Below are 10,716 nucleotides of genomic sequence, written 5' to 3'. Positions count from 1 at the left end.
CTCACCGACACAGACTGGAGGGTCCCGGGACCAGTGCCCAGACACACAACTGTTGGTTTTGTATCCATGGAGCTTGTAGCCAGGACGACAACTGAAGATCACCAACAGTCCACCATAACGGAAAAACGTCCTCCCGTTCTCCAGGTGTTTAAAACCACTACATCCCTCGACTCCATGCGCTGTAGACAGTTTCACAATGAATGCGTCCTGTTGTCTGAAAACACTACTTCTCTGTCTGGGAATAAAATTGAAGGGAGTACTGTACCTGGTGTGTAGGTGCAGAGGAGAGTGACTAGTGCCACCAGTAGCCTCATCTGAGCTCCCATGAAGTATGTGTCCAGGATTTGGAAAAGATGGCAGTAAAAGAAAAGTGCTTGCAGAGTGAAAGTGGGAGATATATGAGAGGTTGAAAATTGAGGGGAGGGGAGATGTGGTCTGGGATTACTACAGGGTGGGCAGATGGGAGGAAGGAAGGGAGAAGGGCAGATGGAGAAGGAGAATACCAAAACAGTCTGACAGATCGATAGGGAGCATTAAAGGAGTGCCTGTTTTTACCTGCTTTCCTAATTCATAGTGAGTAGCTCAGATTGTACTTGATGTTTTATTATAAAGTGACATCATCAACTCATAAGAAGCAATCCTCAACAAAGACAACAGTAAAACAATCAGTTAAAAATGATGTCCACACCTCCCAGTCTCTTGCTGTGTGTGTGTGTGTGTGTGTGTGTGTGTGTGTGTGTGTGTGTGTGTGTGTACTGCACAAGTGGATGACGCCTTCAGTAAAATCTGAACCCATTATTTACTCCAGCTGACAGGATGCCTGGGCCTGTTTAAGTGCTTTCACCGTTTGGTAATTACAGTGGGTAGGATGCCAGAGTGAAGTAGCACACACATATACACACAAAGACGAACATACAGACACACTCTCTCTAAAATGCACAAATTAAGGAACACAAGAGATCATTTTAAAAAAAGCTGTTTTACTCCTTTTTTTAGTAAACAGTTTACACACACTGGCTGCTAAACTAATATTAGCAGGAGTATGTTTCTATTTTCTCTGATGCTGAAGCCTTCAGTTGTCAATACATATAATTTACTGACAGGAAGGTAACAATTCCCAAGTCTTCTACTGCTGTGAGAGGCACATTTGTAATAAATCAAACTATCTACAATATATTAACCTCTGGACCTGTTTCAGACTTCTTTATTTTACTTTTTGTAGGATTTTTACTTGGTAAAGGTTTATGCTATGAGAATTTTTGGTGAATGTCCGTTGCACCTTTATACCAAGAAATCCTCCCAATAATTGATAATTCAGTAGATATTTCACTCATCAAAATGTCAACCTGCTGATGGTTTGTGATGAAGTCATGTGGTCACCAAAGTCAGTAGGATTCATCCTGTGTGAACCGCGAATGTCTGCACAAAAGTTCAAGTCAATCCATCTAATAGTTGAGATATGTTCCTTTGGACTGGCATCCACAGTTTCATTCTCAGATTCTCCCCTTTAGGAATACTTCTCTCCATCTGTCTTCCCGTTGAATTGTTGATCCTTGTTGTCCAGTTTGTGTACCACTCTGAAGGCCTCCAGGAACTCAGTGAAGTCTATACTGCCATCCTTGTTGAAGTCAATGCTGCGGGCCAGGTCATCGATGGCTGTGTCGTTGATGTCGACCCCCAGGTGGGCGCTGAAAAGACGCCAGGTATGACGAAACTCCTCGATGGAGATCAGACCTGAACGTGAAACACACACACATCGCACACACGTTGAACTTTGAGGAAAACATTTTGAATTACTAACTGCTTCAAAGCAACACAGGACTTCTTTACCTGAGTGGTCTTTGTCTATAATGTTGAATATGATCTCAATGTCAGTCCTGTATCTGAACAGAGTTTCAGCCAGGTTTGGAGTCACCTAAAAAAACAAGAAAAAATTAACCATTAGATGTTTTTATCAAGAGCAATAGTTGAAGAGGTACTCTAATCCTAAAAATCTACAGTAGTTCGAACATATGTGCACTATTTTCTTCTGAAATGAAGTATATAGGCTCCAAAAATAGAACATTTTCAACTAAAAGACCAGTATCTCAAAACAAATGACAATTCTTGAGTAAATGTACTTTGTTATTTTACACCTTTGATAAGACAACTCCTTCATTTCTAACCTGAGGCAGCTGTGTTCCTGGTCCCATGTCCTCAAAGCAGGACTGATACTCCACACTGCCATCTGCTGCCAGGTGGGCTAAGTGTGGGCGAAGTGTCCTCCAGGGCAGGTCCAGCCTCAACACAGTCTCCAACACCAAAGCCCATTCACTGACTGACACGCTACCTGGAAAAGATTTGATTAAATATAAAAACTATGCAGGTCAAATGTTTAAAAATATGTTTAAAAGGGGAAAAAAAGACAGGTGAAGCTCACCGGTGTTATTCTGGTCATACTGCTGGAAACCTGCCATCAGCTCAGAGCGATGGGCAAACAGTTTCTCTTTCAGGGCCCTGAGAGCAGAGCCTTCAGCAGCTCGCACTCTGCAGACACACATATAAGCACAGGTCAAAAACTTTATGCTGCTTTTCCACTACAGGAACTTACCCATATCCTAAAATGATTGCAGCATTGTTTTGTCATTGTATTTTACACATCGTGAAGGATCAAATGTCTAAGTTTGACATTGTTCATTGAAATTACAGTCAAAGCCAATTACAGTCAAAGGAAATGAAGCAAAAATATTTTCAATTTAAAGTGCAATGACAAAGTATTGAAAGCAACTATTTGACGTTTGTGTTCGATAAATCACCAAGGGGATTAATCAGTTATCAATATTGTTGGAGACAATCAACCTATCGATGAATGGACTAACTGTTTCAGCTGATCAGCCCTATCTCACACACAAATACATGTAAGACATCTGTACCTCTGCGTCAGGGTAAGTTTGCGTGTTGTGCGGCTGACTTGGTACTGGTAAAAGCGGGGAACCAGTTCTCTGCCTACTTTGATGTAGGCGCCACGGTTGCTTCCCTCCTCGTAGTAGTTTGACGCAGAGAAGATGGTGATCACCTAAACGGGCACAGATTCAAAATTGTGAGACTTTTGGACAATTTGAATGGATTTACTTTAGCTTAGTCTACCTGTCCACCATGACAGAGCTCATAGCCCTCCTGTTTGCACTCGTGGGATCTAATGAGCAGCTGCAGTCCGTGCTGGAGCAGCAGTCTCTGGGTGACGTCAGGGCCAAAGTAGCAGCCTCCTCCTCTGAATGTGTTGGGACTGCAGCCTTCTTGGGTTTTAGGGTCACTCCACAATATATCCACAATCTGCAGGAGAGAAGAGAAGAAAGAGTACATACAAGATAAGATTCAGACTAACACTGATGTAAAATGTATTTCCTTGTATCCACTCCTCTGACCTGTTTCCATTCCCGTTCATGTTGAGGAAGCGAAGGAGGGGACACAGAGGACAGAGAGTCCAGAAAAGGCACTTGGAGGACATTAAAAGCATAAGGCATGCTGGGAGAAGATGGGCATGGCCGAGGAGAGCGGCAGGAAGGAGTTCGAGGAGAGCAGAGAGACGAGGAAGACGAGGAAGAGGAGGACGAGGAGGAAGAAAAGGAGGCGGCACTGTCTTGTCGGCTTAGCCCACAGTGCCTCTTTCTACAATAAAACACAGTCATGGAAAGATTAATTTTACAATGACATGAAGAGATAATATCTGTGAGGGTTATTGTCCTGTTGTCACACCTTTGGTTTGGTGTTCTTTGGTTCTTTCTGTGGCTGTGACTGCTGCTGGGACGAGAGCTGTCTGTTGATCTCATCCTTTTTGCCTGTCTGCAGGAGCGACCGATGTCCAGCTGCTCCAAACTGTGTCTGCGAAACCTCAGGGCAGATTTAACCTGGAAGTTCAACAGAAAGGGAGACAAATAACCTGAGCACAATGGTATCTTGTATTTTTATACTTATTTATACAGTTCTTGTATCTTTAAAGCCTTATGTGGACTAGTTTGTTATACATAATTCTGTAATGGCTCTACTTCAAGTAGTAATTTGCTGAATTCCCCAGAATTACACAATTTTGTCTGTGATGGAAAATGTGGCCCCAGGTTTGCTATGTCGTAATCCAGCCAGCCAGCCACTCACTCACTCACTCACTCACTCACTCACTCACTCACTCACTCACTCACTCACTCACTCACTCACTCACTCACTCACTCACTCGCTCTTGTTAGAGTAACCACGCAATATCAGTCTTACGGGATATTGCGTGGTTACAAACCCCTTCTACTTTTTATGTTTTTCAGCCCCCTGCTGAGTAAAAAAAGAGTAAAGCGGTTAAACAACAGTGAGAATGAAGATGGCCTCCCTCTGACCTTCTGCCTCTCTATAGAACTGAGGAAGTCCAGATCAGTTTGGTCTGATATTCCTCCGTGAACAATCAGGATCTTTCCGTCTATCACCGTGGCAACAGGCAGAAGACTGAAGACATCCTGAAACAGCTGGAGGATCTCACAGCCATGAGTCTGCACACAGACACACAATAAGAAAATAATTTGTTTCACAGCTGTGGGACACTCAGTCAAATTAATCAAACCAACAACCACTGACTTTAATAGTTACATGCTACAACCTACGCAGTATGAGACGTACATCTGGACTTTATTGTACCTTGTACTTCTGCATGACTTCTTTTGTGAAACCATATCTGAAATGTAAAAACATCACACTGAGATAGTGTTATACTGCCCTGGTGTTTATGGTAAACCTATACTAATAAATCTCACTTCTACTCCTCTTCGTACCCACCTGAGGTTCATTATGTGGTCTTCGTGGTTTCCTCGATTCAGGTGCATGTAGTCGGGGTAAAGCAGAAGGTAGGCGAACAGGAGGATGACCACTTCGATTGACTTTTTCCCCCGGTCCACAAAGTCCCCGTTAAACACATATGGTGTCTCAGCAGAAGGAAGACCATTCTGAAGAACATCAATGAAAAGTAAAATTCAAGGTTAAATGTTTTGTGTATTATACAAAATCCGATGTAGACTAAGGATGAAGCACATTCTGTCGTAAAATAATTACTAAATAATTGTAAGGAAATTACATATTACCTTATAAAATATGAGAAGTAAGTCATCAAGCCGACCATGCAGATCACCTGTACAAAAAAAAAAATCTGATTAATCCTAACGCCGACAGAGGTGTTTGGAATTCTTTAATACTATGAAAACAGGACTGGATTTCTCCACCTCAACTGCTGAATTGTGTGTTTTTTGTTTTTGTCATAAGTATTCTTGAGTTTAATGAGATGCAAGTTTACAGGAAGAGGCAGCCATGGAAGAGGAGTCAAGTGCCTGATCAGTGTGCAAATAAATGGGACCTCATTTCATGGAACACTGCCACTAAGATTCAGTCACCGTACTTAAAATATGTTTACAGACATCAGCGACCACTTTAACCAGCAAGTAGGTCATTCATTTATTCAGTGTCCCAATGAGGTGATGACTTCCTACCGCATATAGTGATCTCTGTGTATGATGTAGACAAGTGGGTGATGTTGGGCATCTGTTTGAGGAGCTTCTTGGTCTCGTACAGCAGCTGCAGCACATATCTGGCATGTAGAGACTGTGTGGAAGAAAAGTAATTAGTCTTTAAAGCTGTAGTCTCTAGTTTTGAGAAAATAGTGGACCAGAAAATTTGAACGAGTACAGCCTCCAAGTCCCTCCTCCTTCCTCTCTGCCTTCAAAGCCCCTCCCCACAGATGAACCTGCTGTGCATGCTGCACACACGTGAAGGTAGGGGGGAGGGGGACTGTCAGCAGCATATGTACAGCCACACTGACACTCATTGGGACTCTGATTGGTTGTTTTACTCGGGAGCGATGGATTCTTGTAAATCATTTTACAACCACTGGGTGGACCCAAAGACAGTGATTTATGTCACATCTTATCTGTATCTTATTCTACTGTCAGATCATAATGACCATTTTCGCAAATATAATACAAAAATAGTTACAGACTGCAGCTTTAAAAAGGTAGCCAAAATCTAAACAAGACAAAAGGTTAAGACCCATATTTTGTACCTGCTGCTCTTTAAATGCATTGAGGAGGGCATTCGTGTCGGAGACGGAGAGAGGAAACGACAGCCGTGGCCCAGTGTACGACTCTGGAACAGAGATCATGTTGTAGCAGGTCTCTCTATCTAACCAGGGGTCGACGACAGGGTCCAGCAGCTGGGAGATCAAGTCTAAGAGCCAGAGAGTGAGAAGCCGTGAACATCAGTGATGTGATTTTAAAGAAAAACAAATAAATGTTTTTCAATCTTGTTAGAGGCCAAACTTGATAAAAGAGATTTCCGTACACTTAAATCTATGCAGTATACACTTTATTTCTGAGCTTTCCATCTATCAGACCATCAGAGCATAACAATAATTCAATAATGAACAGGAGGGCAAAAATAGCAGCAAAAAAAAAAAACTGATAAGAACAAAAAACAGATAACTGTATTATTTAGTCTTGTTAGAGGCACAAACTATGACTGGTGTATACCATCCTGTCTGCTCTTAATGTCAAATCATTGCAGAATCCACAACTAAAATCTTCTACAACAGTATATATAATTTTACCTCAAGATTTGAAATGTATTGTGATATACTACATTTTCTGGAAGATCAATTGAGAAATAATTGAATACAATAATCACATACTGTATGAGTATCTAGAGTATCATAGGCTTATCCAGCAACTTTATTGCCTGGCAACTGAAGGTTATATCATTACATTTGTTTTAAAGTTCAAAAATGTATTTAAAAAAAACTATTTTGCCATAGTGCCATATTTCTCGTTGACTTGTGCACAATGGGCTAAAAGCAGAGATATGAATAGAGTTACCACACTATCATGAAGCAACAGAACAGCAAAATCTATGACAAATGTATATCGCCTTATATGCTACTGTATATTTTCATATATAACTGTTTTAGGCTCACAAAATAACTAAAAATGTTGCAACGTTTTGACCCGTCATCAACCTTTTTTGGATTGAAGGATTGAACCTTTAAAGATTTTATTAAGTCCAAAACTGTGTCGTGTCTTTTTGTTGTTAATGTTTCCTGTTTTGTTCAATTCGGCACCTGTTGAAAAAGTTGTTTGGATGTGTGCATTCTTCCTCTTCTACTACTACAAGCTTTAGTTAACATGATTGAACTCAAATGTTTTGGGGGTAAAATTAGGATGAACCACTGAACTAAAAAGGTACAATCCAACTTTTTCTACTACATATTTTAATTTGTAGTGGACACAACACCATGTCCAGCTCTGTGCAACCTCACTGGCTTGTATTAAAAGACCACTCCAATATGCTAATGAGAACTGATGACCTCTAATTTATGCCTACAAACAGACATCTACCTACAGACCTGTTTCTCTTTTGTGTTTTTGCCTGTTAGTGTTTATTAAATGTCCTATATTCTGTCCCTCTCTCTCTCTCTCTCTCACACACACACACACACACACACACACACACACACACACACACACACACGCACGGCACACACACACACGCACACGCACACACATGCACACGCACACGCACACAAACAAAAACAAAGATGCAATATATATATATAATTTAATAGATAGCAACAACAGATTCTGGCCTCTTTCCATCACTTATGTTTTTCTCGCTGTGAATCCCATGAAGAGGATGAACTGTGGATGTTAAGCAACAGGGCTAACCTAAGGATTAGCTTGTCAATGGAGCATTATGCTTTTTAGCTGAATGAGTAGGTCAATACACACTTAAGCCACAGCTGTGTTGGAGCAACGCACCAACACACTGTTCTCCACATTCACATTAGTTGCTAAGCAACAGGGTATACGCAATGGGTTTTCTAGCCCAAAATACAAAAGCATGACTAAAACCTGGTGTTAATTTGATGGAAGTAAAATATATGTCATCCTATGTTAAAATATGTACAGAAAAAGACACTTGCGGAGAAAAGCAGACACTACAAAATCAATAAGTTAAAGTTCAAATGTTCATCTCTATCTATTTACTTTCACCCAATAAATAATTGAAACCATCCTTCTTTACACATTTAGCTAGACATAATGGCACATTAGCATTATAAAAACAGTACATTCACATTAAATATATATAAAACATGAATAAATTGTGGAATGCTGGATTTCAGTGTCAATATATCTCACTGGAAACCCTAAAGGTGCAGTTATTTACAATTACAGAGCAAGATAATGACGTGTAAGAAGATTTGTAGTTTCTGCATTTATGGTAGCACTGACTGAACTAATATCATATTCCTAAAATGAAACTAACCTTACCTTCAGCAGTTGCAAACATCAGGTATTAAATCAGAGTCATATTACTTAATCTATATTTGATATACAGTAGATAGGAAATGTCAGGCTCCTCACCTGGCCCATTTCCATTCAGCTGAGTGAAGTTGTCGAGCATGAAACTGAAGAAACCAGAGAGCTGAGGGAAAAAGGTTTTTACAAAGTAAAGTTAATTAACGTGATAGACCTCTGAGATGTTTCTCAGACTCACATACTCATGTAGTTGGGTTTTTAATCAGATATTTATGCTGAGAGTCACCTGTAGCTGGTCTTGTTCACCGGCATATTCAATGGACTGGAAGATGTTCCAGGTGTACCTGCGCCTCATCTCAAGGCGGGCCATGTAGCGCCGGTACCATCTCTGGATCAAAATAGCTGCCTTCATAGCTGTGATAACACACTAGATGCTGTAATTTATTTATACGAGACCAGTCCAAAAATCTGGAGTCATACATGGATGAGGCTGCATGTAACATACAAGACTCTTTCAAACACAGGAGGGTACTTCTCAATTCTGTAAAAGTATTACAGCCACAGGAATCTTTCCTTACATCTGTATATTTAATTCAGGAATGGTTTCTGATCTCTGTAAATGAGCACTGAAAAAAAGATCAGCCTTGTGTTATGTATAATGTAAAAATGTACACCAACACAAACACACATGGATGGATGCACACATCATCTACAAGATGTCACACACTGAACATAAGAGATGAACATGGTCTTACTTAGAGCCGGGCTGGGAGTCTTAGCTGCTTCATCTGTGTGAAGAAAACGACAATTCAGCATAAGAAGCTGGTAATTGACTAAAATCATTAGTAAGGCAACATGCAAACACACACACACACACACACACACACACACACACACACACACACGCATGAAGCAAGAAAGAGAGTTAACAAGACACAGGGGATAACATGAGCAGCAGCAGGGCTGGAAAAACTAAGCAAATTAAAAGAGCTTTCAGGAGAAACAACGCTCATTAAAGAGAGAAGACAGACAAAGAAGAAAGAAAAGCACCATCTGTCAAACATCTGCTGTGTGTATTTGTGTGTGTGTGTAACAAGCGGTAACAAGTCTGAGAGAAATGTAACACTATCCAATACTAAACTATGATACTACTGCCTTGACTAAAGACGCGTGGAAGAGTAGCTGTTGCTCTGGTAACCACTAATGAGGATCTAAATTAATATAAACAAAAAGATCCCTGCTAATAATGAACAATTTATGGAGCATTCTACAAATGCTATTTGAAACAAAATGTATGAGTTAATGAGATCAGTAAGATAACAACAGAGCCAGACAATGATTTAAATAAAATAAATGGTGCAAAAAACTATTAGGGAGTGAATATGTTAGGCTTTTATGTCTTACCTCCTCTGGTAAAGAGACATTTTACAAGACTAGATTGCAGTTATCCATCATGACTGTAACTATTTGATTTCTTTTAATCAATTATATTATGAATGTGTCTGTCCTTTAATGCTTGAAAAGTGCAGCAACATTGACAAAAAGACATACAAGATATGTCTTTATTCGTTCATAATTTTTCAAGTTTGTCCTGGTCAGCAGCCCAAATGAAAACTTACACACTTACACATTTTTCTTGCTGTAATCATTCATCCTGTTCATACTGACCATCAGAAGATCCCTTGAAATTGCACTTAAGATGTAAGTGATGGGAGCCATATCCAAAAGCCACTTTCTGTCTAAAAAGGTTATTATTATACTTCCATGCAGCTCAACAGGGAAACACTGTCTACACAAAAAGGGATATATTTTTTACTAAAAAGGTGGAAAATATACTTGATTTGACTAACTCAGACAGCACAAGCCTCATATAAACTTCAGATTAACTTTTAAACACTTTCCCCACCAAAACTGGGGCTTTGGATTTTGTCTCCCATCACTTACTGCAGTCTTACAATGGCCAGTATGAACAGGAGGAATGACAGCGAGGAAAACCTTTTTTTTTCAGAGTTCACATGAGCACCTGACTGTTGTTTTAAGGTACACTTGAAAATTGAGAAACTGTTCTTTGAAGTAAAATCAACTAGAAATATATGTCTGGACAAATAGAAGCTAAACAGTTTTCTTTTGGTACTTGTTGGATAGAGTTCCAGTCAAGTGATTTTGGAGATTTAATTAATATCTAACATTTCTGCTGAGCTTGTCTATCTGCAGATCAGCAGGTGCAGCAGCTTTAATTTGATGCCAAAGTGTTTTTCACACCTCTCTCCTCAGGGGCCACAGCTCCAAATGTCAAAACTTTCCAACTCAGACACAAAGGAGGAGAAAACTGTTGTACATCTGTACCTGTCTCCGCTCTTTTTCCTTGTGGCTCTGTCGCAACGGAGGTTCCGCATCCCAT

General features: G+C 40.2%; 1 protein-coding gene across 1 annotated transcript; it reads right to left on the bottom strand.

Annotated features, from left to right (window-relative positions):
• Positions 1 to 1,507: 1,507 nt before the first annotated feature.
• ppef1 (protein phosphatase, EF-hand calcium binding domain 1) lies at positions 1,508 to 10,716 on the bottom strand. Its single transcript, XM_053321197.1, has 18 exons — positions 10,662 to 10,716; positions 9,071 to 9,103; positions 8,602 to 8,729; positions 8,421 to 8,481; positions 6,068 to 6,231; positions 5,499 to 5,610; positions 5,097 to 5,143; positions 4,795 to 4,961; positions 4,657 to 4,693; positions 4,362 to 4,511; positions 3,736 to 3,887; positions 3,405 to 3,648; positions 3,127 to 3,312; positions 2,913 to 3,055; positions 2,420 to 2,526; positions 2,166 to 2,329; positions 1,831 to 1,915; positions 1,508 to 1,734 (listed from the first exon to the last, which is right to left on the bottom strand). Exons 1-18 carry the CDS (start codon positions 10,714 to 10,716, stop codon positions 1,508 to 1,510), a joined length of 2,262 nt encoding a protein of 753 aa, XP_053177172.1.

Source organism: Scomber japonicus, chromosome 1 (assembly GCF_027409825.1).
Source record: "Scomber japonicus isolate fScoJap1 chromosome 1, fScoJap1.pri, whole genome shotgun sequence".
Lineage (NCBI taxonomy): Eukaryota > Metazoa > Chordata > Actinopteri > Scombriformes > Scombridae > Scomber > Scomber japonicus.
Note: the sequence above shows the minus strand (reverse complement) of the source record. Positions and strands in the feature narration are given on the sequence as shown.

Bases quoted from the DNA above. Each gene is read 5' to 3' on its own strand.
- ppef1 (XM_053321197.1), bottom strand. From the start codon at position 10,716: ATGGGATGCGGAACCTCCGTTGCGACAGAGCCACAAGGAAAAAGAGCG. The intron at 8,482-8,601 runs GTGACTCTCAGC...TTTTTCCCTCAG, and splicing joins GTGAACAAGACCAGCTACAG to CTCTCTGGTTTCTTCAGTTT. The intron at 4,694-4,794 runs GTGGGTACGAAG...TTTACATTTCAG, and splicing joins GACCACATAATGAACCTCAG to ATATGGTTTCACAAAAGAAG.